Raw genomic sequence first — 26,692 nt, forward strand, 5'->3', positions numbered from 1 at the left:
TAAGAATTTCTTACCCTTTCTGTCAGCATACTAGGTTTCCAGGTTCCCTTTCTCTGCAGCTTCCAGAACAGATGACCCTGCTCGCTGTGCCACAGCTGTGGGGGTCAAGCCACTTTATAAAAGAAGATCACCCTTTTCTGTTTTATGGAACCATACGCAAAAGATTCTCAATTTTGCAAGATGCTGCCCAATAGGCTGCATGGGGAGCCGAATTCACATTTTCCATCTCAATAGAAGCAAAATACACATAACAAAACAAACGCGAGTCACCTCGTTCAGCACCCAACATTGACTTGGCAAGGCTCAAATTTTTCCTGTTGGTCCCTGCCATCTTTGATCTACTCACAGTGCGGAGGGGTGACCTCAGATCGTGAATTCAATGGGTGGTCTCTGAGCAGTCACCTTGAATCAGGCCTGTGAAACTTCTTTCAGGTCTCACTGAATGTGACCAGATAAACAAGGTGTGTTCTCCAAGTTAGGCCTGCTGGACTTCCATCAGCAACTCCTTCAGAGATCCCCTCCATATATACAAACACACACAGAAAGATGAGTCAGACAAGGCCTTCCAAATTAAGATCCCTAACCAAGAACTCCAAGAGTATCCCTTCCAAACTATCGTCCTATTCTCCATCTGACAAATCTCCCTGAAATCTTCCTGACTGAGAAGTCTCCTGAACTAAGATCATAATCTTGTGGCCTCCAGCTGCATCGTCTCCTCCTCCTACTTAGGGAGAGCCAACTGAGATGCCCCAGGAGCCAAACTGAGACAGACACCCTGTGGTGGAGCTACAGACACCCCACCATGCGGCTACAGAATCAGTCTGGAGAAGGAAGGAGGCATTGGCAGCATCTAGGATAATCACCAATCTGAGACCCCATGATGGGGCTATAACTACAGACACTCCATCACCTGGCTACAGACACCCTGTAATAGGGCTACAGTTATGGGATGTCTCCCCAAGACTATTTCTCCATTGCAATTAAGTTCATGCACATTGGGCTAGCAGCGCCCCACTGTCAGAGACAGTGCCAGAGTCAGCCCCTAGTCCAAGAGAACTATGTGGTCGCTTAGGCTGGCCTCTGGATCTGTCACCAGAGGCGGAGCTATCCAATCATGGACAGGTAGCCACAAGGGCTATCCCAGACGAACCCCCAACTTTGTAACCATACAATGGATTCATTTTGCCCACTGCCTAGACAGAGCTGATTTATCAAGACAGGGGAACTGCAATAAAGAGTAATTCACCCAGAGCCCACTATGAGACTGGAGTTTCAACATTAATCAAATCAGCCTCACTGAGCATTCGGGGATCAGAGTTTTTAAGGATAATTTGGTGGGTGGGGGAAGGCCAGTAAGTCCAGAGTGTTGACTGTTTGGGTCGGAGATGAAATCATAAGGAATTGAAGCTGTTTTCTTGCACTGAGTTGGTCCCTGGGTGGGGGCCACAAGGTCAGATGAGTCACTTTATCCACCTGGGTGGTGCCAGGATCCATCAAGTGCGCGGGGTCAGCAAAATACCTCAAGCACTGATGTTAAGAGCAGTTTAAGGAGGATCATAATCTTGTGGCCTCCAGCTGCATGTCTCCTAAACCGTAATTTCTAGTCTTATGGCTAACTTATTAGTCCTACAAAGGCAGTCTAGTTTCCAGACAAGAAGGAGATTTGTTTTGGGAAAGGACTGTTATCCTCTTTGTTTTAAACTATAAACTAAGTTCCTCTCAAAATTAGTTCACAGAAGCTCAGGAATGAACAGGGATAGAAGCAAGATGGAGTTGGTTAGGTCGGACCTCTTTCACCGAGCTATAATTCTGCAATGGCGGTAACCACTGGAGCCCCCAGCCCCTGCAGAGACATGCGGAGCCCCGCCCCACCCGCACTCTAATAAGAGAATGGGGCCGGCGTCCCCGCCTCTTCAAACAAGCGAACACCTCGCAGGATTCTAACAGGAACCCGGTCACGTTTCTCTGCGGGGCGGGACTGGGACGACCGGAAGATGGCGGCGGGGTCCGAGGGTCACTATCCAAGGCGCCCTTGAAGGCTCTCGCTGCCGGGCCACCTACCTTGCTAGCAGGCGGACTCCGCGCGTTGCATGCAAGGGCGGGAGGCGGCAGTGACGAGCACTTGGCGACGCCAATAAGCACCCAGGAGTCCAGGTCGCGCCCAATCAAGGCCCAGGCGGCGGAGACAGGGTAGGGTGCGTGCGGGCGGCGCGTGTGGCAGTCGCGGAACGCGCGGGAGCCTTCCTGCCGCCGGGCCTGAGCTGTCCGTCTCCTCTCTGTCGCGCGCCCTGCATCCCGGCCTCCGGCGCCCGCCGGAGGTCGCCGAGGAGCCAGAGGGCCGACTGGTCTGCGGCCCCAGCCCAGGAGGGCGCGGTGTAGCGGTCGCGGAGCCATCCCGGCGTCTGCTGCCATGACCGACGCTCCCCTCAGAGGGGACGCTTCCTCAGCGGTGGCTGCAGAGAGAGACGAGCGGCGGCTGCTGGCCGCGGGACCGTGAGACGGGTTCGTGGCCGGCCAGTTCGGGGGACCCTGCGGACCACCGCCTGCGCCCGGCCGGGCTGGTTCTTAGGGCCCCGGGGGCTCGTGGCGGGCCCCGCGGGAGGCGGCATGTTCCCGCGGAGGCTGCTGGCCGCCTGGCTGGCGGGGGCGCGGGGCGGGGGCCTGCTGGCGCTTCTGGCCAATCAGTGCCGCTTCGTTACGGGCCTGCGCGTGCGGCGCGCGCAGCAGATCGCGCAGCTCTACGGCCGCCTCTATTCCGAGCGCGCACGCCGCGTCCTTCTCGGCCGCCTCTGGCGCCGGCTGCACGGCCGTCCTGGCCATGCCTCTGCCTTGATGGCGGCGTTCGCCGGCGTCTTCGTGTGGGACGAGGAGAGGATCCAGGAGGAGGAGCTGCAGAGGTGGGCGCTGCGGCGAGCTCGTTCTGGGCCGCGGGGTGGGGGGACTTGTGAACCCTGGGGCCTGCCCTGTGGTCGGTGGCCCTTGTTTACCCCGGGATGTTTTAATTGGCGGTGCATTCGATTGAACCCGCTTGAGCAAACCGCGTTGTTGTTTGCCTCTCTGTGTCAATTTGATGTGTCGGGTTATAAAATAGAACTGAAAGTGTAGGCTGGTGTGTAGGAGGGAGACCGAGTGGGGCGAGCAAGGCAGTAAAGAAACAACATTGTAGAAATAAATTAGATACCGAAGGCATGGAGGCCCTTGTTCACGTAATCTGTAATCTTTAACACACGCAAAAAGGTGCACATTCAAAACAGATTTTACATTTGGCCTGAGGGTAGTGGGCTGCTATTTGCAAAATGACTTCGATCCAGATGGGACTCAGGCCTGTGAGAAATGCCAGAAGAGCCCTCTGTCATTCGTGACTCGTGGCAGAAGGAGAGCCTGGAAGGGATTTTGTCCAGGTTACACAAACCAGCAGCCCAGACATTTGAACCTGTAAGAATTAGGTCAGAGTTTTGCGATGTTAACCAGAACTTTGGGAATAGTGTCCCATTAGACTCTGAAGTCATGCTGTCGTCATCAAAACGAAAAAGCCCAATGCCATTGATTACATTTGTTAATCTGTAGTTCTGAGACTATAGTTTCCAGGTAATGTCATGGGGAATCTTTGCTTTGGCTTTTGGTTTACCTTGTGTCTGTATTTTCTTTGCAACAGATATTCTTAAACTGTGCCCTCCCTGCACAGAAAGCACTTTGCGTCTAAACTCAAACTGTGATTTCGGGAACCAGAAACAATCCCCTCTCTCCGCAGATTCCACACCCGCCTGTTTATTCTTGATATTTCCTCCACAGGGAAACAACCTGTTATTCCACATTTTTTGTTAGGTTAAAAATGGAAATAACCGCAATCAAGTTTATACCATGGCCTGTGTGGGAGGTGTAACACCCAGATGCCATGCAGCTATTTGTGCCACACTATGAATTGTGGGTAAATGGAAGTCTATCTTAAGAACTGGGAATACTTTTCCTAGCAGGAAAGATAACTTTTATAAATGCAACTTAAAATCATAACCGTAAACAACCTTATTTGCAAAAACAGTTAAGCTATCAAAGCGTGATATGTATTTTGCCTAGTTTCTATTAGTGTTCTTTTGCTACTTGGCCTTTGGTTATAATCAAAGTCTCTTGGGTGTGAGAAATAAAAGAATGGGAATAAAAATTTTAAGGTGAAAAATTATCATTAACTTGGAATTTTCGTTGTTGATGATGAAATATTTGTGTTCCACAGTTAAGCTTGAGAGGAAAATCTCCAACTGGAATTGCTGGGGTAAGAGAGGAGAAAGACCAGAAAAAGGCTACTGGGTATGAAAGAGAGGAAAGGAGAGTCTGGGGGTGGGATTGAATAGTGTTGGGGCTTACGTAGTAGATGACACTCTTTGGCTTATTTTATGCATTTTTACGGATGGTATTAATAGATCCTGGAGCCTCGCACTGCTAAACAGAGTTAGTGGGGAAAAAAGATAGGAAATGAACATAGTAAGCATTTGAGTTAGTCGCTACTTACCATGGCAGAGAGATCAGACCAGTTCATGACTGAGCCAGGAGTATTCATTCTATTTTCCTCTGGTCAGACTGTCCCTGAAACCTGGAGGCAATTGAAATACTCTTGGTTCTAATCCAGCTCCTAAAGAGGGACTGCTCTGAGTTAACCAGCTTTGGAATTTCAGGAGTTCAGATGAACTCCAGAACACTTTCAAGCTGCACTTTGACCCTCCTTAGGGTCGTTGTAGTAAAGGCCCTCATTTAACATTCCATTGTTCGGTTCATGCTTGAATTTGGTTTTTCATATAATTAAAATTTGATCATGTTGTTCATCTTGAGGATGTTTTTTCTTTTTAAAATATTTGTTAATGTGATAGGAAGCAAATACGCTAGTCAACAACCACATCTTAGTTGCGCAGTGGTTCCTTAGGTCTTTGTTTTGGTAGCTTGTCATGTTTATATTTTGTTAAAATATTCTGGGTACAGATTAATTTATTTGCTTTGTGTTTAAGTATTCTATTTGCTTTAAGGTAAGCACTGCTGAGGTTGTCATAGCTAGCTTAGAACGTCTTAGATTTTGTTTGTTCTAGTGAGATGATTTTTGGGTAGCTTGCATGATGGAGCACAGTTGGAGTGTGTCTCAAGTGCATTTCTTTCATTGTTAATGGAAGAAGAGCATGATTGTCACGTGGCCCCTAAATCACAGCCTTTGGCTTATCTGTGCTGGTTCTGTACCAACTTGTCCTGGCACAAACTAATTCTGACATTGCTGTTTTGGTTAAGCGGGTGGAATGTGCAGGGTGTCGTTTTGAACATGTGCCTTAAAGTGGCATGTGTTTTCCTTATGTTATTTGAGTCCTATTCAGAATGACAAAGCATAACTTTGCCTTCTCGTCTTTTGTGCTTAAGAACATCTTACTAAATAGCGTCTTATTAATCAAGCAACAGCAAGAAAATTTGAGAAGTGATTTTGACTGACTGCTATGGCCAGATGTAGAAATCAGATCTTTTAATACTTGCTCTAGTACCCAGTTGTTTTAAATTAAACAATCAACAAAAAAATCTTGGGATTGCTGTTTCTGGTGCTAGCTGGCATTCTGTGATTCCAGGGCGCATCTAATGGAAAAATACAGTAGTCATATTTTTGATTGCTTTGGAACGGTTAAAAAAAAAAAGTTACAGGAACAAAGAGAGGAAGGATGTTAAGAAATGAAAGGCTAGGGGAAAATGTTCCATTAATCTCCTCATAGTTTTTTAAAAGTTACAGTTCATTGCTCCAGAAATTTGAGTAAATAAGTGCCATTAAAGATGCATAAAGAAAATTGGCCGTTTTGTCTTTTCTGTCTTTCAGGGCATTCGGGATACGTTAAACTCCAGTGTGTTATTTACTAGATAAATGATCAACGTAAAGTCCTTTTATCGTAAAGGAACTTTTTTTTTTTTTGGGCCGTTGTCACTTTGGGATATCTTACTGGTAAACCCTTAAACCCCTTGTTAGATCTTCAGAGCTGCATAAAATTAGACCTCAGTTTTTTGAGGTGGTCTTCATTATTTTACCATTAACTAGCTGCCCCAGAACTGCAGTGAGGTAATTGATGCCCCGCCCTGCCCTTCCCTCCCCTCCGCTCCCCTCCCACCCCGTTCCCAGACGGAGTCTCTGTCGCCCAGGCTGGAGTGCATTGGTGCGATCTCGGCTCACTGCAACCTCTGCCTCCCAGGTTCAAGCGATTCTCCTGCCTCAGACTCCCCAGTAGCTGAGATTACAGGTGCCTGCCACCACACCCGGCTAATTTTTTGTATCTTTAATAGAGATGGGGTTTCACCATGTTGGCCAGGCTGGTCTCCAACTGCTGACCTCGTGATCTGCCCGCCTCGGCCTCCCAAAGAGTTAGGATTACAGGCGTGAGACACTGCGCCTGGACTTTCTTTTTATCTTGAGACATAATCTTACTCTGTCACCCAGGCTGGAGTGCAGTGGTGTGATCTCGCCTCCCTGCAATCTCCGCCTCCCTGGTTCCAGCTATTCTGGTGTCTCATCCTCACCAGCAGCTGGGTCTACAGTGGGGGGGGGGGGGGGGGGGGGGGGGGGCATGCCTGTTTAATTTTTGTATTTTTAGTACAGACGGGGTTTCACCATGTTGGCCAGGCTGGTCTCAAACTTCTGACCTCAGGTAATCCTCATACCTTGGCCTTACAAAGGGCTGAGCCAGGTGCCTGGCCCTATGTCTTTTTTTGGCGGGGGATGTAGTCTCGCTCTGTTGCCTAGGCTGGAGTGCAGCGGCATGATCTCGGTCCACTGAAGCATCCACCTCCTGGTGTCAAGCAGTTCTCCTGCCTCTGCCTCCCAAATAGCTGGGACTACAGGCGTGCCCCACCACACCCAGCTGATTTTGTGTGTGTGTAGTTTTAGAAGAGACAGGGTTTCACCATGTTGGCCAGGCTGATCTCCAACTCCTGATCTCAAGTGATCCGCCTGCCTTGGCCTCCCAAAGTGCTGGGATTACAGGCATAAGCCACTACGCCTGACTCCTATGTCTTTTATTTCTAGGTGTGTCGTATATCAGTAGACCTTACCTTTGACAATAACTTGGAATTTGAGGAGGAGGAGGATTATGTGAAGTGAGGCTGTTGTCTTACTGAAATTCCTAATTGTAGGGATGGCTTCATTTAAGTAATTTTGGAGCCTTATACCAAACTCCATGCTGTGGGCAGGACCCCAAGATGAACCATTGTTGCACTTACTTTGTTTTCATGGTTGTATGCCTTCAGTTTCTATAGCTTTCAGTCCAGCGTTTTTCAGATATTGAAATGATTTTCGTTTTGGAGAAAGAAAGACATGGTCTCTCTTTTCTTGATCCTTTTTCTAATCTGCTGATTTTACTATTTTGGGAATAATCTCTTTTGTCCTTCGCTCTGTTAAGTCTCTTAAGATGTGAAGGTTTAGCCAGCCATCCCATCCAAACAAGATTTGGCACAGCAGGCTAAAGAGATGTATCATGAGAGGCTTTCATTTTCTCCACATATATGATACTGAGTGACTTTGTGCTCCTGTATGTTAATTGGGTCTTGTCATGTTAGCATTTATAAGTTCAGACCCTTCAGGGATTCCTAAACCTTGGGACAAAATAACTTAATCATTTACATTTTTGTGAAGCAGTCTTGCTCTAGCATTCATACTGTGTCTCCACAAGACATTTCCGTCCCTCCTCATAATTTTAGTCAAAGCCACCTAGCAACCTTTAATTATATAGGAGAGCTTGATTAAGCAGTGGATCAGATACTCTGAACCACCTTGATTCTTGGAAGGCCATGAAAAAATGTTGCCTGTAGTTAATAATTTTCTTAAAACTTTATTAACTATGTAATTCTTTTATGAGCCTCTGATGTTTTAGTAAGACATTCCACCACTGGAAACATGCTCCCCTTTATTATGTGACAAGAATGATACTTGGGCCAGGTGTTGTGGAACGTGCCTCTGCTTGGGAGGCTGGAGGATCACTTGAGCCCGGGAATTCGAGGCCAGCTTGGGCAGTGAAAAAAAAATTGTTTTTTTTAAAAGAATGACACTCAAGAGTTGTGCTTAGTTATTGTTCAAGGATGCTTTATAGTCCTCAAAAATGCTGTAATTGATGCCCTGTGGTGCCTGATTGTTCTCTGAGCAAATCCAGCTGTGATTTTGCCTTTGCTTCCTCTTCTGCAACATCTAAATGCCTACCCTAAGGTTCCTTCTCTATTTCTGTATGGTTTTACAGCTGGTCATTGTTCTTGGTCGTAACAAAGAAACTGGTCTTGGTTAATTTAAGCCAAAAAGGAATTAATCAAAAGGGTATTAGGTCACTCAGTATTGACAAGAAGGCCAGGGTACAGGTTGACCAAGACCTGCAACAGCAGTAATCTACTTAGGACAGTGTTGCTGGCATTGTTTCCCCCAGATTGACTGTACTCCTGGACTCTCAGCTCCCTCAAGATCCTGTGCCTTTGTGTTACCTTCAACATTCAAAGCCCCTTCTAGAAGTCTCTAAACTCACTTAAATTAGGAGCTGTGCTTTAACTGCTAGTGGGCGGGAGGGGGGCTGCATTCACCTATTTGGGTTCTCCCCAAATAGAAAGGGATTTCAGGCAGTCATAATGACAAGTATTCCCCTATATAAATATTCTCATCTAAGTCCAAAGCTTAAAATTCAGCAAATTGCAATTTTAGAACCAATAGGACTTCAAGAAATAACATCCTCACTTTAAAGGTAAAATGACTTTAAAGGTAAAATAAAATAAGATCACACAGCTGGTCAGCTGTAGAGCCAGGACTAGAACACAAATCTTTAGAGTCATCATTATTTTGAATTGCTCTAAACTTTTAATCTTGGATTGCCACTATAACTTTGAATTTTTGGCTTCTGCAGCAATATATTAATGCTATATATATATATATATATATATATATATATATATATATATTTTTTTTTTTTTTTTTTTTTGGGACAAGTTACTCTCACCCAGGCTGGAGTGCAGTGGCACGATCTCTACTCACTGCAACCTCCACCTCCCGGGTTCGAGAGATTCTTCTGAGTAGCTGGGATTACAGGCGTGAGCCATTGCACCTGATCCCCTTTTTTTTGGAGACGAGTCTTGGCTCTGTCGCCCGGCCTGGAGTGCAGTGGCGCTATCTCGGTTCACAGCAAGCTCCACCTCCCAGGTTCACGCCATTCTCCTGCCTCAGCCTCCCCAGTAGCTGGGACTACAGACGCCCACCACCTCGCCCGGCTAGTTTTTTGTATTTTTTAGTAGAGACGGGGTTTCACCGTGTTAGCCAGGATGGTCTTGATCTCCTGACCTCGTAATCCGCCCCTCTCGGCCTCCCAAAGTGCTGGGATTACAGGCTTGAGCCACTGCGCCCAGCTTTTTTTTTTTTTTTTTTTTAAAGAGTCTTACTGTGCTGCCGAGGCTGGAGTGCAGTGATGTGATTTTGGCTCACTACAGCCCCGACCTCCAGGGCTCAGGTGATTCTCCAACCTCAGCCTCTTCAGTAGCTGGGACTGCAGTTGCATGCCACTACACCCAGCTAATTGTTGTAATTTTTTTTTTTTTTTTTTGTAGAGGTGGAGTTTTGCGTGTTGCCCAGGCTAGTCTTGAAGTCCTGGGCTCAAGTGATCTGCTCACCTTAGCCTTCCAAAGTGCTGGGGATTAGACGTGTGAACCACTGTGCCCGGCCTTAATGCAATCTTTTAATAAAAATTTGGAGTATTGAAGCCTATTTTCATTTTATTATTTTTTTAAAATTTACTAAATTTATTCATGTAATGTTTACCGGGACATGTAATGTTTACCAGTACATGCTGGGAGCTGGAACTGCAAATACGAAGGAGACTGATTCTGGGCTATTAAGGAATTTATAGTTTAGTAAGGAAAGCAGATATAAAGATAGATTAATTATAGTGTAATATGCCTGTGTAAAGGAATACAAATCAGTATATATGGTTAACTCTGCCTAGCAGTTACCCTTGTGGTTTTTTGAAGCTTGAAGAGTGAAAAGGCATTGCAGACAGTGTAGCAGTAATTTGGGTCTTCTTCAGTCTTGAATTGCAATAGAGTGTGCAAGACAGCCAGCCAGCAATTTTTGTTTCTTATCTGTAACCTTTCTTTAAAGGTTGGAGGAGGTAGGGTGAGGTGGGGGGCATGGAGAAGCTGGGTATGGTAGCACACGCCTGTTGTCCCAGCTACTTGGGAGGCTGCCAGTTTCGCCAACATAGTGAGACTTTGTCTCAAAAAAAAAGAGGTTATGAGAAAAATACAAGCCAAATTTTAAAAAATTATTATAATAAAATGTTTCAGATATATAAAAAAGGTTGAAATAATAACACCAGTGTTACAAATACAGCTATTTTAAGAAATAAGACATTACAGGTATATTTAGGCTTCATCTGTACCCTTTTCCAGTTGTATTCTTTTTTTTTTTTTTTTTTTTGGAGACGGAGTCTCGCTCTGTCACCCAGGCTGGAGTCTCGCTCTGTCACCCAGGCTGGAGTGCTGTGGCCGGATCTCAGCTCACTGCAAGCTCCGCCTCCCGGGTTCACGCCATTCTCCTGCCTCAGCCTCCCGGGTAGCTGGGACTACAGGCGTCGCCACCTCGCCCGGCTAGTTTTTTATAGTTTTTAGTAGAGACGGGGTTTCACCGTGTTAGCCAGGATGGCCTTGATCTCCTGACCTCGTGATCCGCCCGTCTCGGCCTCCCAAAGTGCTGGGATTACAGGCTTGAGCCACCGCGCCTGGCCTTCCAATTGTATTCTTATTTTTCTCCAAGATGTCACCATTATCCCAATTTGTTGTATATAATTCCCCATGTTTTTATACATATGTATATACCCATGAATGATACATAGTGATAGTACAATATATGGTGGTGTTTGTCATGTTTTAAAACTTTTTGCAGCCAGTGAATCCTGCCTATAATCCCAGCACTTTGGGAGGCCCAGGCTAGTGGATCACTTGAGCCCAGGAGTTCAACACAGCCTGGGCAACATGGTGCAACCCCATCTCTATTAAAAATACAGAAAACAAATTAGCTGTGTGTGGTGGTGCTTGTCTGTAATCCCAGCTACTTGGGAAGCTGACGTGGGAGAATCACCTGAGTTTGGGAAGTTATGGCTGTAGTGAGCTGTGATTATGCCACTGCACTCTAGCCTGGGCTCAAAACAAAACCACACAACTTTTCGTAGTCCTGAACAAAATACCAACAAACTGAACTCAGCAATATACGAAATGGATTATATGCCACCAAAAGTAGGATTTATATGTAAGGAACCCAAGGTTGGTTGTTCATACGAAAATCAATTTATTACACCATATTAATAGAAAAAAGGACAAAAACTACGTGATCGTCTGAATAAACACAAAAAGTATTTGATGAATTCCAACCTCCTTTTGTGATTAAAAAAGAAAACACTCAGCAGACTGGGGATGGAAGGAAATTTCTTGCAACTGATAAAAGGCATCTACAAAAAACGTAGCTAACAATGTAGTTAATGGCAAAAGACTTAGTGCTTTTCTCCTAAGATCAGGAACAAGATGAGGATTCTGTTCTCACCACTTCTGTTCAACATTGTACTGGAGGTCATAACCAATGAAATTAGGCAACATAAGGAAATGAAAGTCATTTAGATTGGAAAGGAAGAAATAAAACTACCTCTGCAGCTGACGATCATATATAGAAAATAGTAAGGAATCCACAGAAAACTATTAGAGCTGATAAATGAGTTCAGCAAGTTTGCAGCATGCAGGATCAATACGCAGAAGTCATATTTATGTACACTAACAGTGAACAATCTGAAAATAAAATTAAGAACAATTTCATTTACAGTAGCATCAAAAGGAATAAGTACATAGGAATAAATTTAACAAAAGTGTATGACTAAAACTGTAACACTAAAAACAAAACATCTTTGGAAGAAATTTAAAAAGACATAAATAAACGGAAAGACATCCTGTGTTCATGGATTAGAACACTTAATATTGCTAAGATGGCAATACCACTTAAAGTGATCTACAAATTCAGTGTAGTCCTTATCTAAATCCTAGGCAGTTTTGCAGAAATTGGCAAGCCAATTCTGATACTCACATGGAAATGAAAGGAACTCAGAATAGCCAAAACAGTCTTGAAAAAAGAAAACAAAGTTTGCAGACTCACTGTTCCCAATTTCAAAACTTACTACAAAGCTACAGTAATGACACTGTGGTAGTGGCATAAGGATAGACATCTAGATTGTTAGAATAAAATTGAGGGTCTAGAAATAAACCTGTACATTTTTGGTCAGTTTTCAACAAGGGCGCCAGGACAGCTCACGGGGGAAGGAATAGTCTTCGACAAATGGCGCTGGGTCACCTGGAGAAGCAGATGCAAGAGAATGAGTTTAGACTCCTACCTCGTTATCACACACAAACATTAACTCAAAATGGGGTAAAGACCTAATGTAAGCTAAAATTATAAAACTCTTAGAAGAAAATACAGGCATAAGTTCTTATGACCTTGGATTAGGCAATGGTTTCTTAGCTATATCACCAAAAACATAAGCAATCAGAGAGAAAAACATCAACATTAAAAACTTTTATGCATCAGAAGATACTATCAAGAATAATATAAGCACATGAAAAGGTTAGGGAAATACCAGTCAAGATGCAATGAGATACCATTTCACACCCACTAAGATGGCTGGAATAAGAAAGATGGGACAATAACAAGTGGGGCAATTGGAATCAAGGATGTGGAGCAGTTGGAATCCTCAGACATTGCTGATGTGAATATAAAATAGTGCAATTGTTTGGAAAACAGTTTGGCAATTGCTTAAAAAGTTAAGCATAATTACCATGACCCAGCAAATTTGCTCCTAGGAATCTACCCAAGAGAATTGAAAACATGTCTATATAAAGAGTTGTACACAAATGTCCATAGCAGTATTCTTTTTCTTTTCTTTTCTTTTTTTTTTTTTTTTGACAGTTTTGCCTTTTTGCCCAGGCTGGAGTGAAGTGGTACAATCTTGGCTCACTGCAACCGCCGCCTCCTGGGTTCAAGCGATTCTCCTGCCTCAACCTCCCAAGTAGCTGGGATTCCAGGCTCCCGCCATCACACCTGGCTAATTTCTGTATTTTTAGTAGAGACGGGGTTTTGCCATGTTGGCCAGGCTGGGTCTCAAACTCCTGACCTCAGAGTGATTGATCCACTCGCCTTGGCCTTCCGAAGTGCTAGGATTATAGGCGTGAGCCACTGCATCCGGGCAGCAGTATTATAATAGCCAGAAAGTGGAAACAAATGTTGTTTGATGAATGGTTAAACAAATGGGATCTATCCATACAATGGAATATTACTCAGCTATAAAAAGGAGTAAAGTATAGCATGGCTGAACTTGAAAGTATGCTAAGTGAAAGAAGCCAGACACAAAAAGTTACATATCATATGATTCCATTTACTTGAAATGTCCAAAACTGGCAACTCCATAGAGACAGAAAGTAGATGATGGCTGTCTAGGACTGGGAGGAGGCAGGAATGGGAAGTGACTAGTGATGGATAGAGGTTTCTTTTGGGGGTGGTAAAAATGTCTGCAATTAGATAGGGGTGATGGTTGTACAACCTTGTGAATATACTACAAGTACAGAATTATACACTGTAAAAGAATGAATCTTATGGTATGTGAATATATCAATTTAAAAACAAAGGGGAAAATATATATATACTTATAATAAGACAACCTGATAAAAAATGGACAAAAGAGATCAATTGACATTTTAAAACCATAAACCTTCATAGTTAACATTTGAGGGCTACTTACGTGCCAGATAACACTTTATTTTACTTTTTATTTATTTTAGAGATGGAGTCTCACTCTGTCGCCCAGGCTGGAATGCAATGGTGCAATCTTGGCTCACTGCAACTTCAGCCTCCTGGGTTCAAGTGATTCTCCTGCCTCAGCCTCCCGAGTAGCTGGGATTACAGGTGCACACCACCATGCCCAGCTAATTTTTGTATTTTTAGTAGAGATAGAACCCTCTGTTGGTCTACTAAACCCTCTGTTGGTTTAGTAGAGATAGAACCCTCATGTTGGCCAGGCTGGTCTCGAACTCCTGACCTCAGGTGGTCCGCCCACCTCGGATTCCCAAAGTCTGGGATTACAGGCATGAGCCACCGTGCCTGGCTTTATTTTATTTTAACTTAATTTTATTTTATTTTGAGATGGAGTTTTGCTCTTGACGTCTAGGCTAAAATGCAATGGCACGATCTTGGCTCACTGCAACCTCTGCCTCCCGGGTTCAAGCGATTCTCCTGCCTCAGTCTCCCGAGTAGCTGGGGTTACAGGTATGTGCCACCATGCCCAGCTAATTTTGTATTTTTAGTAGAGACAGGGTTTCTCCATGTTAGTTAGGCTGGTCTCAAACTCCCAACCTCTGGTGATCGCCTGCCTGATCCTCCCAAAATGTTGGAATTACAGGCGTGAGCCACCACGCCTGGCCTATTTTTAGTCTTTAAGAGACAGTGTCGCTGGGTGCGGTGGTTCACGCCTGTAATCCCAGCACTTTGGAAGGCCCAGGCGGGCAGATCATGAGGTCGGGAGATTGAGACCATCCTGGCTAACACAGTGAAACCGTGTCTCTACTAAAAATACAAAAAATCAGCCGGGCGTGATAGCGCGTACCTGTAGTCCCAGCTACTCGGGAGGCTGAGGCAGGAGAATCGCTTGAACCCGGGAGGTGGAGGTTGCAGTTAAGCCCATATCGCGGCACTGTACTCCAGCCTGGGTGACAGAGTGAGACTCTGTCTCAAAAAATCAAGCAAAAAAAAAAAAAAAAGACAGAGTCTTACTGTATCGCCCAGACTGGAGTACAGTGGCAGAATTGTAGCTTACTATAGCCTCAAACTCCTGGGCTCAAGTGATCTTCCCACCTCAGCCTATAGCTTCAAGTACAGGCACGTGCCACTATGCTTGACTAATTTTTTTTTTTTTTTGAAACGGAGTCTCACTCTGTCGCCCAGGCTGGAGTGCAGTGGCGCTATCTCTGCTCACAGCAAGCTCCGCCTCCCGGGTTCACGCCATTCTCCTGCCTCAGCCTCCCCAGTAGCTGGGACTACAGACGCCCACCACCTCACCCGGCTAGTTTTTTGTATTTTTTAGTAGAGATGGGGTTTCACCGTGTTAGCCAGGATGGTCTCGATCTCCTGACCTCGTGAGCCACCGCGCGCGGCCTGCTTGGGTAATTTTTAAAATTTTTTCTTAGAGCTAGGGTCTCACTGTGTTTCCCAGGCTAGTCTTGAACCTGGCCTCAAGCAATTCTCCTGCCTTGGGCTCCCAAAGTGCTGGGACTACCGGAGTGAGCCTCTGTGCCTGGCCATAGATATTAAGCACTTGACACTTTTTTTTTTTTTTGAGATAGGGTCTCACTTTGTCACCCAGCTTAGAGTGCAGTAGTGTGATCTCGGCTCACTACAACCTCTGCTTCCCAGGTTCAAGCAATTCTTCTGAATAGCTGGGATTACAGGTGTGCGCCACCATGCCCGGCTAATTTTTGTATTTTTAGTAGAGATGGCATTTCACCATGTTGATCAGGCTGGTTTCAAGCTCCTGACCTCGTGATTCACCCTCCTCAGCCTCCCAAAGTGCTGAGATTACAGGCATGAGCCACCGTGCCCTGCAGTACTTGATACTTTGTTTGGAATCTTTATAGCCAACCTCGAGATAGATACTATTACTATTTCCATTTTATAGATTTAGAAATAGGAACTGGTTAAATAATCTAGTTAGTGAGCATTGGACTAAGATTCAAACTCAGGAACTCAGTTTTTATTCACTATACTGTGTCCTGTTTATATATTACATACTGTGGTTTACTGTATAACTTTCTTGCACAGGCCTTTTTGTGGACACTTCATTTCACAGGGCTGACTAACCACCTCACCATGGCTCTTTTTCCCCTTTCCAGATCCATTAATGAGATGAAGCGGTTAGAAGAAATGTCAAATATGTTTCAGAGCTCTGGAGTCCAGCACCACCCTCCAGAACCAAAAGCCCACACAGAAGGGAGTGAAGATTCAGAGGGCAAAGAGCAACCTTGGGAAATGGTGATGGATAAGAAACACTTTAAGCTGTGGCGGCGCCCAATTCCAGGCACCCACCTTTACCAGTACCGAGGTGAGCCCAGTTTGGCTATCTTTTGGGTTCCATAGTTGCCCAGGTGCATGGGACTTCTGTTCTTCATACTTCTCTCAACTGTTCTGGTTGTTTCTCAGAAAATTGCCATGGTTTTTTGTTTATTGTTTTTCTTCTCCCAGATGACAGTGTTGTCTTTGCTTAGATCATCTTTGTCTTTCTTTGTTGCCCCACTATGACTTGTAGTTTCTGAACCTGCCTTAAGATCTCTTAGTACTTTAGAACTGAAATGCCGCTAGGTGATAGAAACAAGGCAAGTGACTGGAGTATGGCAAGTATCTCTTATTCTTTCTTGTCATTCTAGTTTTTGGAACTTACACAGATGTGACACCTCGGCAGTTCTTCAATGTTCAGGTGAGTTAATTTTTCTCTCCAGGTTTGGAGCCTCCTGGCATATCAGTTGCTACTGTCTACATGAATAATTTATCTGACTCAGGTGACATTGGCTTCAGTACATCCATCTACCTACCTATCTACCTGTCATCCCACATTGCATAGCGTTTAGGTAAACATCTGACTTAGACTTTATTTATCTGGCCCATGGGGATGAGATCAATTTTACCCTCTCACAGGACTATTGGGAATATCAGATAGAGGAATGGATATGAATACTTTAATGTATTTTATGAGGCTTTATTGTTTTTTCCCCCCAAACAACTTGAGAGTAAGTTACATACATCATAGCCCTTTATTCGTAAATTCTTCCAGTGTGTATTTCCTAAAACTAGCCATATGCCATATTTTCTTAACTAACCATGATACCATTATTGAAATCAGTAAATTTAACACTGATGCAACACTTCATGTAGTCTTCTGTTTGTATTCCAGTTTTATCAGTTGAGTCAGTAATGTCCTTCATAGCATTTTCCGCTTCAGTACAGATATAGTCAGGATTATATTTAGTTGTCGCATCTCTTTAACCTCAAATCAAGAACATTTCCACCAGTGGAAATTTCTTTTCTTTCTTTCCTCTCCCTGAGACGGGGTCCTGCTGTGTCACCCAGGCTGGAGTGCAGTGGTGGGATCATGTCTTGCTGCAGCCTGTGCTTCCTGGACCTGAGTGATCCTCCCACCTCAGCTTCCAGGCCTACAGGCACGCACCACCACATTTGGCTAATTAAAATTTATTTTTTCTAGAGACAGGGTCTCCCTTTGTCTCCTAGGCTGGGCTTGAGCTCCTGGGCCCAAGAGATCCTCCCACCTTGGTCTCCCAAAGTGCTGGGATTACAGGTGTGAGCCACTGTGTTGGCCCAATGTTTATTTCATAAAGATGAAGAGTATCTGTTCAAAGACTGCTTTCCTCCTTGTAGGGGAAGATGTTTTTAAAAATGAAGCAGGGAGATGGGATCGCCCAGAGTTCTAAAAGAAAAATTTTTTCTTTCTGGACTTTTCATTTGTTTTGCCAGACTTCCAGTAACTACTTCGTTGGTTATAACGCTCACTCTAACATGCCAGTGCACTTTGCCTGAGACCCTGGATCTTGTTAATTTGTAGTGAATTTCTGTTGGTTTTATGTATATGGTATATCTGTCTTAATTTGAAATTCTTCAGTTACTAGTGATGCCAGAAGTTTAAAAAAATGTGCTACTTGCATTTTTGTGTATGTGAGGTGTCTAGTACCACTTTTGGACTTTTTGTTGTTTAAAACTTTTTAAAATTGTCTTACCCTTATACATTTATATCACTATATATTATTTTTCCCCAGATGTATCTATTAAAATATTTTGTTACACTTTTCCTTGGTTTGTCTTTTTAAGATTCACATTCAGGCCGGGCGCCATGGCTCAAGCCTGTAATCCCAGCACTTTGGGAGGCCGAGATGGGCGGATCACAAGGTCAGGAGATCGAGACCATCCTGGCTAACACGGTGAAACCCCGTCTCTACTAAAAAATACAAAAAACTAGCCGGGCGAGGTAGCAGGCGCCTGTAGTCCCAGCTACTGGGGAGGCTGAGGCAGGAGAATGGCGTGAACCTGGGAGGCAGAGCTTGCAGTGAGCTGAGATCTGGTCACTGCACTCCAGCCCGGGCGATAGAGCAAAACTTCGTCTCAAAAAAAAAAAAAAAAAGATTCACATTCAGTGTAATGACATTAGCCTGTGTAAAGTGATTTTGAAAGAATCATCTGTAGTAACAACCATGCCTCTCACACTCGGGCACTCTCTGTCAGGTCAGATTACCCTCTCCTTGTAATAAGGTTACTGGATCAGAAACCAAAGCATCTGGAAAGCTTTCTGCATTTTTGTTTTGGGTCTTCTTGGGTCTTCACGGTCTTTTCTCTTTCTACAGCTGGACACGGAGTATAGAAAAAAATGGGATGCCCTGGTGATCAAGCTGGAGGTGATTGAGAGGGATGTGGTTAGTGGTTCCGAGGTTCTTCACTGGGTAACCCATTTTCCTGTGAGTATTTTTACTTCTGATTTTATTTCTGTCCAGGTATGTGTGATGCAGAACACTAATCCTGCCCCTCCATTTCTTTAGTATCCAATGTACTCACGGGATTATGTTTATGTTCGGCGGTATAGTGTGGATCAGGAAAACAACATGATGGTGTTGGTGTCGCGGTATGTATGGCTGCCTATGACTCTTTCTGAGCTCCTTTAGCTGTGGCCTTCATTCCTACGTACCTGAGTTTGCATATTCTTAGTGCCCTGATGAGTCTCCCCCAGGCTTCCCTGCAGCCAGTGCCCCTTCCACCCAGCTGGAAGATGAGGGGGCTCTGACTGTCTAGGAAGAATGGAGAGATACAAGCTTTTGGTTAAACTGTTTTTGGGTTCTTTAATGTTGGTGATTAAAAGAAGTGCTGTTGTTTTTGACCCACAGCCTAGTGAGCCATAAATTACCAAAGAACTCACTTCATTTTTAATTAATTCATTTGTTTATTTTAGAGGCAGGGTTTCACAATGTGATCCAGGCTGGTCGTGGACTCCTGGCCTCAAGTGATCTTCCTGTCTTGGCCTCCCAGTGTTGGGATTACAGGCATGAGCCACCACGTCTGGCCTTGACTTCATTTTTAGAACTTAGTTTGTATTTATTCGTCTTAGTGACTCCTTTGTTTTGTGTATTTAAAAAAATTGGAGCCAGCTCCCCTGTTCTATATGGAGACATTACTAAGAGTGTGCTTCTCCTTTCCTGTTTGCCAGTGCTGTGGAGCATCCGAGTGTGCCAGAGTCTCCAGAATTCGTCAGGGTCAGATCATATGAATCCCAAATGGTTATCCGTCCCCACAAGTCATTTGACGAGGTGAGTTTTACCTCATCCCGAGATAATAAGTCACGGCTGTGGAATATTCTCAAGGGATGTCTTACCTGAACTAGGGAGGAGGGGGTGTGGCCCAGGAACAGTTCTCAGGGGAGTCTGATGCTACTGGTCTGGAAACCATTTTTTGGGAACTCCCGATGTAGGTGATGTACCTGGAAGATCCCCAAGGACAAGGTAGTGGTAATCCATTGGTTCCCTCATATCTGAGAGACAGTTAAAATAATCATAACCACTGACGCGTTAGCCTGTATCAGCAGCGTTCTTCAGGAACTAGAGCTGAGTACCTTCTGTCAGCATTTCACCACAGTGGGCAGAGCACTGGATGGAAACTTCTCTGGATTTCTGCTTCCTTGCCAGAGAAATGGGAAGGTTGGATTCTGCTGTCTGTCTTCTTTAAAATTCTGTGACTTTATTTGAAAAGAATATTTATTTCAGCCTAATGAGGTGTTTTGTGTTTATTTTTGATCTTTTTAAACTAGATCTCCACTGAGAGTATAGATATTGATGCTAGCAGCTTCTGGTTTTAGTTCCACTTCACTTTATGATGGCTTTGTTTCTCCCTGTTGCTTGTGTTTGATTTAGAGCTATACGGACTGTGTTCTTTCGTGTAGTTTTCTCATTCTCATCAGGTTGTTTTATTTATACCACCTCCAGGACTTGAGTTGGTCCTTGTTAAAAAAAAAAAAAAAAAATGGAGATGATAGAGAAAGGAAAGCAGGAAGGGCACTGGGGTTAGAAGACATGATTCAAGCAAAAACAAAGATAGGAATGAGCCAGGTATGCACTCAGAGACTCACATGCTTAGAAAGGAAGGTAGAAGTTAGGGAGAAGTGATAAATTGCATTGACTGTGTACTGAGGGTACTCAAAAACCATGTAGCTGCGTTTGGATTTGCCAAATGGGAACTAAATCTTTGAGCCAAGGTGGGGGTTTTTATAATGGAAAATTTGAAATACATACAAAAGATACAGAAGTAGATGAGTATAATGAACCCTATATATCCGTCTCCAGCTCCAGTTATCAACTTATGGCCAAAATTGTTTTATCCATACCCTTTCCCATTTCCTTTCGCACTCCCCTGATTATTTTGAAGCAAATTCTAGCTTTACTGTAAGAGAACCCAATTATTCTATTATATATTTCAGTATTTATCTCAAATAAGGGTTTTGGGTTTTTTTGGAAACAGGGTCTCGCACTGTTACCCAGGCTAGTGTGCAGTGACGCAGTCACAACTCACTGCAGCCTCGACTTCCTGGGCTCAGGTGATCCTCCTGCCTCAGTCTCCCAAGTAGCTGAGATTATAGGCGTGTGACACCATGTCTGGCTAATTTTTGTATTTTTTGTAGAGATGGGGTCTCACCATGTTGCCCAGGCTGGTCTTGAACTCCTGGGCTCAAGCGATCCTCCCACGTCAGCCTCCCAAAATGCTGGGATTACGGGTGTGAGCCACCGTGCCCAGCCCAAATAAGGAATTTTTAAAACAGCTCTGGGCCAGGCAACATGGAGAGACCCGGTCTCTACAAAAAATAAAAACGATGACGTGTGCCTGTAGTCCTAGCTGTTTGGGGAGCTGAGGTTGGGAGAATCACTTGAGGCCAGGAGGTCAAGGCTGCATTAAGCTATGCTTGTGCCACAGCACGCCAGCCTGGGCAACAGTGTGAGACCCTTCTCAAAAAAAAAAAGAAGAAGCTAGGTGCAGCGGCTTACACCTGTAGTCCCAGCACTTTGGGAGGCTGAAGCGTGCGGATTATTTAAGGTCAGGATTTCAAGACCAGCCTGGCCAACATGGTGAAACCCTGTCTCTACTAAAAGTACAAAATTTATTCAGGCATTGTGGCACGTGTCTGTAATCCCAGCCACACGGGAGGCTGAGGGAGGAGAATCGCTTGAACCCGGGAGGTGGAGGTTGTGGTGAGCCGAGATTGCACCCTTGCACTCCAGCCTGGGCGACAAGAGTGAAACTCCATCTCAAGAAAAAAAAGGTCTTGCTCTCACCCAGTCTGGAGTGCAGTGGCTCAATCTGTGGTCACTGCAACCTCATCTGTGTTCAGTGCAGCCCCTGCCTCCCGGTTCAAACGATTCTCCTGCCTCAGACTCCCAAGTAACTGGGATTACAGGCGCGTACCACCACCACCCAGCTAATTTTTTTTAACTTTTAGTAGAGATGGGATTTCACTGTGCTGGCCAGGCTGGTCTCGATCTCCGGTCCTCAAGTAATCTGCCTGCCTTGGGCTCCCAATGTGCTGGGATGATAAGGCATGAGCCACAGTGCCCAGCCAACACCCAATTTTTTTTTTTTTTTTTTTTTTTGAGACGGAATCTCGCTCTGTTGCCCAGGTTGGAGTGCAGTGGCTTGATCTTGGTTCACTGCAACCTTTGCCTCCCAGGTTCAAGCAATTCTTGTGCCTCAGCCTCCCGAGTAGCTGTATACAGGTGTTTACCACCATGGCGGGCTAATTTTTGTATTTTTGGTAGAGATGGGGTTTCACCAGGTTGGCCAGGCTTGTCTTGAACTCTTTTTTTTTTTTTTTTGAGAGGGAGTCTCGCTCTGTCGCCCAGGCTGGAGTGCAGTGGCCGGATATCAGCTCACTGTAAACTCCGCCTCCCGGGTTTAGGCCATTCTCCTGCCTCTGCCTCCCGAGTAGCTGGGACTACAGGAGCCCGCCACCTCGCCCGGCTAGTTTTTTTTGTATTTTTTTAGTAGAGACGGAGTTTCACCGTGTTGGCCAGGATGGTCTCGATCTCCTGACCTCGTGATCCGCCCGTCTCGGCCTCCCAAAGTGCTGGGATTACAGGCTTGAGCCACCGAGCCCGGCCTGTCTTGAACTCTTGACCTCAGGTGATCTGCCTGCCTCGGCCTCCCAGAGTGCTGGGATTATAGGCATGAACCACCATGCCCGGCCTAACATGCAAAGTTTTTCTTGGGAGCTGGTCACTTAGTGCTGTCTGCTTAGCACATACCAGAATTTCAAACCCCTAAAAGCAAAGCCTGTGTTCAGCATAAACCACGTTGTTAGCGTAGTCTACGCGCAGGGAGCCACCCTTATCAGCTAACTGTTGACTGGGAGTCAAGGTGACCAAGGGTCAACATTGCAAGGAGGCCTTTCTATGGATAGTAGTCTCTCAGGCCTTCAGTGTTTGTTTTTGTTGTTGTTGTTGTTGAGACAGAGTCTCGCTCTGTCGCCCAGGCTGGAGTGCAGTGGCCGGATCTCAGCTCACTGCAAGCTCCGCCTCCCGGGCTTACACCATTCTCCTGCCTCAGCCTCCCAAGTAGCTGGGACTACAGGCGCCCGCCACCTCGCCCGGCTAGTTTTTTGTATTTTTTTAGTAGAAACGGGGTTTCACCGTGTTAGCCAGGATGGTCTCGATCTTCTGACCTCGTGATCCACCCGTCTCGGCCTCCCAAAGTGCTGGGATTACAGGCGTGAGCCACCGCGCCCAGCCCGGGCCTTCAGTGTTAACTCTTTTCTGCACAGGGTGAAAAAATGACACCCCCTGCTCCAGAATCAGATCATAGTTACTCTGTGGTGCTGGATATGGAGGTCGTGGTGGGTGATCTAGGGTTCTTCATTTTTGCTGTTTTTCTTTTCCAGAATGGCTTTGACTACTTACTGACATACAGCGACAATCCCCAGACGGTGTTTCCTCGCTACTGTGTTAGTTGGATGGTTTCCAGTGGTAAGTAAGGGCAAGTATACAGGGCCTGGAACCTGGGTTGAACATTTTGTTTTTCTCTGTTTCCTATTGGGGAAATAAAACGTCTCTTCTGGTTCCTTTTTTTTTTTTTTTTTTTCCCCCCTGAGACAGTGTCACTGTCGCCTAGGCTGGAGTGCAGCAGCATGATCTTGGGTCACTGCAACCTCCATCTCCCAGGTTCAACCGATTCTCCTGCCTCAGGCTCCTGAGTAGCTGGGATTACAGGCACCCCCACCACGCCTGGCTAACCTTTGTATTTTTAGTAGAGAGAGGGTTTCCTCATGTTGGCCAAGCTGGTCTTGAACTCCTGACCTCAAGTGATCCACCCACCTCAGCCTCCCAAAGTGCTGGGATTACAGGCGTGAGCCACCGCGCCCAACCCTTTTCTGGTTCATTCTTGAATTACTATGAAGATACCAGAGACTCCAGGTGGAGATTGAAGGGATGAGAATTACAGCATCCCAGAAAGGAACTGGTATCCAGAGGAGAGCTTTAAAAACATTAGCTTCAATGCCTTAAATATGGACTGTGTAGATTAACGTATTTGTATTTGCTTCTTGAATAGTTGAAGGCCATAAGATCTGACATAGAAAATATGGTGATTATAGGGCAGTCACCTGGGGAAAGGGGCATTTGTCTTAACCAAGTTACACATCATGGCTGTAACTGCAGCTTTCCCTTCCACCTTCTTGTCTGAGAAAGCATCCTTGTGATTTTCTCTCTTCTGGTTCTCTATAGGCAGCTCCTTAACTGCTTCAGCGGGAGAAGAGAGAGAAGATTAGGTATTTCTTTTTTTTTTTGAGACGGAGTCTCACTCTGTCGCCTGGGCTGGAGTGCAGTGGCCGGATCTCAGCTCACTGCAAGCTCCGCCTCCTGGGTTCACGCCATTCTCCTGCCTCAGCCTCCCGAGTAGCTGGGACTACAGGCGCCCACCACCTCGCCCGGCTAGTTTTTTTATTTTTTAGTAGAGACGGGGTTTCACCATGTTAGCCAGGATGGTCTCGATCTCCTGACCTCGTGATCCGCCTGTCTCGGCCTCCCAAAGTGCTGGGATTACAGGCTTGAGCCACCGCGCCCGGCCAGATTAGGTATTTCTGTTTGACATTTATCTAAATAAAATTGGCAGGTATTTCAGCCATGCCACTGATGAGTGATATTTAGATTAAAAGATCCTTTTTGGGACTTAAGTGGCCTGATTAGTACCCCCTTTCGAAGAAGGAGCAAAGATCATGACACTTTCTGGGAGGCAGCTGTTCACAGGCTCTCAATCAGATTGTGATCTTTGTAAGGAAGAACTGGTTCCCTACCATCCAAGGAATAGGACCTTCTCATTTCAAGCCTACTGTTGATTTGTATGTCAGCTTCACCTGATGCTCGTTTCCTGACAGGCATGCCAGATTTCCTGGAGAAGCTGCACATGGCCACTCTGAAAGCCAAGAATATGGAGATTAAAGTAAAGGACTACATCTCGGCTCAACCTCTGGAAATGAGTAGTGAAGCCAAGGCCACCAGCCAGTCCTCTGAGCGGAAGAAGGAGGGCAGCTGTGGCCCTGCTCAGATTGAGTATGCCTGACAGGGTTTGTGAGAAGAAGGGACCGGCGCTTCTAGCCCTGTCTCAGTCCTTTACCACTCTGCTCCAGAAGGGGGACGTGCCCCATGTGTTAGGAGGCGTCTGCTGTAACTTCAGTGCAAGATAATTCAATAACTGATATCCCATTTCATTCAGAGCCCTTATTGCTCTTATCAAAACAGAAGAAGGCTACATTTGTGGGAGTGTTGTCATATTCTCAGGCCAACTCCTTTGAAATTCGGTGTCTGACTGAGCTAATCTGGAACAAACCGCTAACCTCAGGCCAGAAGGGGATGACCTCCATTTGCTTCTCTGAGTAGTTTCCTCTGCTGACATTCCAAATTCCACCATCGATTGTGCAGCGCTTTGGATTTCCTTCAGTTCTCCAGGTCCACCTGGAGAGTGTAGTTGGCCTGTTGAGTCTCTCAGATGAGGGGCCGCTGGGAGTGCTGTTGGTAACAATCATGTTGTGAATAGGTGTGAACGATACTTGGTTGTGTTAAGTGCCTTGTCCGCACCTTGCTTTTATCTCTAGGGACATGAAATTATTACTAATTTTTTTGTTGTTTTAAGTAGAGATGGGGTTTCACTCTGTTTCCCAGACTGGTCTTGAACTCCTGGGCCATACCTGGCCAGGGACATGAAATGTGTACCAAGAAATTTCCCTCCCTGCCTGCACAATAGCACCCATTGATTCACCTTATCCAGAGCAAGTTTCCTTTGAATCAGCCAGTTCTTCTGTATTCATTGGATCATTGCCTCCTTCCTAACCTTCCCCACTTAACCAAGAACACTGGGAGACTAATCCTTTTACATAGTAGCTTTTTGATGCTCAAAACATCACATTTAAATTTAGTTTAAAAAATTTTTAACTTTTGTGTCAAACAAGCAGTTGAGGAATTGAGGAGGATTCTACCTTAGTCCCATTGTATAGAAAACACGATTTTGATTCAGTTATGATTTTTCACATTTCAGGTTTGACTTGTTCTTTTCAGAAGGCTAAAGGCAGAGGAGTGGGGGCTGGGCCACTCCCTTGGAGCTCTCAGATCTGTAGACAAGCTGTGTGGATGCATAGATGTAATCTTGCCACAGATACTAATACAGTGGAGATTTGGTTTATGTTACCATTATGTTCCTCTAAAAAGTTTTTCTTTCTCTCTTCAGAGCCAAAATAAAAGTGAACTACACTGTTCAGATAAGGTCACAGTCCGATGCTGTCAGTTTTACCGAGCTGGTTTTGCTGATGGTCATGCTGCAATTTGTTAGGATAATAGGGATCAAGTTTTAAATCCTCCTCCCTCCCTTTCTTCTGGAGTCTTGATGGCCAGAGTTGTTTGTTTTTTTTCCGCCCTGCTTGCTACTGTTTTGTGGTGTTGAGAAGTGATTTAAACCTGAGACTAACTTAAACGCTTCCTTGACCTTCTTGTTGACTGTTCATTTTTGTGCCAAGGAAGTGGCTGCCCCAGTGTGTGTCTTGCCTTCTCTGCATCATTGTTGGAAGGGAAGAGAAATGCATCGAGCAGTTCCAGCTGCTTTTCATTCATTACTTCTGTCTTTTCCCCAGGACCTGACAAGCCAGGGCAGAGTCCCTGGGTTGTGTCCAAACTTAGCACCTGCAGTTGTTGGGATGTGGATGGATGTGTGCATAAGAGAGAATGTGTGTGTGTGTCCATCCCTGTGTGCGCACACATGCACAGGTGCAAAGGAGTTGCAGTTGCTCCATGTTCTGACTTACGACAATTTGATTCTGCACTTGGGGTCTGTACAGTTACTCATGTCATTGTAATGATTTCACTCCTAACTGTGACATTTTTACCAAATGTGTGAATAAATAATACGTAAAGATTGGTACAAAAGTGTTTGTCTTTGGACAAATGGTGGAAAAATCTTGCATATTGGGCTTATTTCTTCCTGATCACAAAGTCGAAAAGAATTTTTACTCTGAGAGTTGGGAGGTGGCAGTGGCAGGGCTTGTTCATTCTTGGTAGATAGTGGCTG

General features: G+C 45.1%; 2 protein-coding genes across 2 annotated transcripts in view; one reads left to right on the forward strand and one right to left on the reverse strand.

The window, feature by feature from the left end:
- Positions 1-2,564, reverse strand: part of LOC113219952 — a 16,622-nt gene extending 14,058 nt beyond the window's left edge. Inside the window, exon 1 of the mRNA XM_031934207.1 lies at positions 347-2,564. Coding sequence (XP_031790067.1) covers positions 1,741-2,412 — 672 coding nt within the window. The 5' untranslated portion in view covers positions 2,413-2,564 and the 3' untranslated portion in view covers positions 347-1,740. The remainder of the gene's footprint in view (positions 1-346) is intronic.
- On the forward strand, positions 2,065-26,550 carry STARD7 (StAR related lipid transfer domain containing 7). The gene is made up of 8 exons (XM_023211486.2): positions 2,065-2,897; positions 15,943-16,151; positions 16,474-16,523; positions 18,457-18,567; positions 18,649-18,731; positions 19,311-19,410; positions 23,022-23,106; positions 24,513-26,550. The coding sequence occupies exons 1-8, from the start codon at positions 2,608-2,610 to the stop codon at positions 24,695-24,697; spliced, it is 1,113 nt and encodes a 370-aa protein (XP_023067254.1). The 5' UTR covers positions 2,065-2,607; the 3' UTR covers positions 24,698-26,550.
- The last annotated feature ends 142 nt before the right edge of the window (positions 26,551-26,692 follow it).

The sequence above is a fragment of the Piliocolobus tephrosceles genome, chromosome 15, assembly GCF_002776525.5.
Source record: "Piliocolobus tephrosceles isolate RC106 chromosome 15, ASM277652v3, whole genome shotgun sequence".
In the NCBI taxonomy this organism is placed as follows: domain Eukaryota; kingdom Metazoa; phylum Chordata; class Mammalia; order Primates; family Cercopithecidae; genus Piliocolobus; species Piliocolobus tephrosceles.

What these genes read in the sequence shown, in the direction of transcription:
- STARD7 (XM_023211486.2), top strand. Translation starts at nt 2,608, where the DNA reads ATGTTCCCGCGGAGGCTGCTGGCCGCCTGGCTGGCGGGGGCGCGGGGC. An exon ending in CAGGAGGAGGAGCTGCAGAG is followed by an intron (nt 2,898 to 15,942) that starts GTGGGCGCTGCG and finishes TCCCCTTTCCAG; the next exon opens with ATCCATTAATGAGATGAAGC. An exon ending in ATGATGGTGTTGGTGTCGCG is followed by an intron (nt 18,732 to 19,310) that starts GTATGTATGGCT and finishes CCTGTTTGCCAG; the next exon opens with TGCTGTGGAGCATCCGAGTG.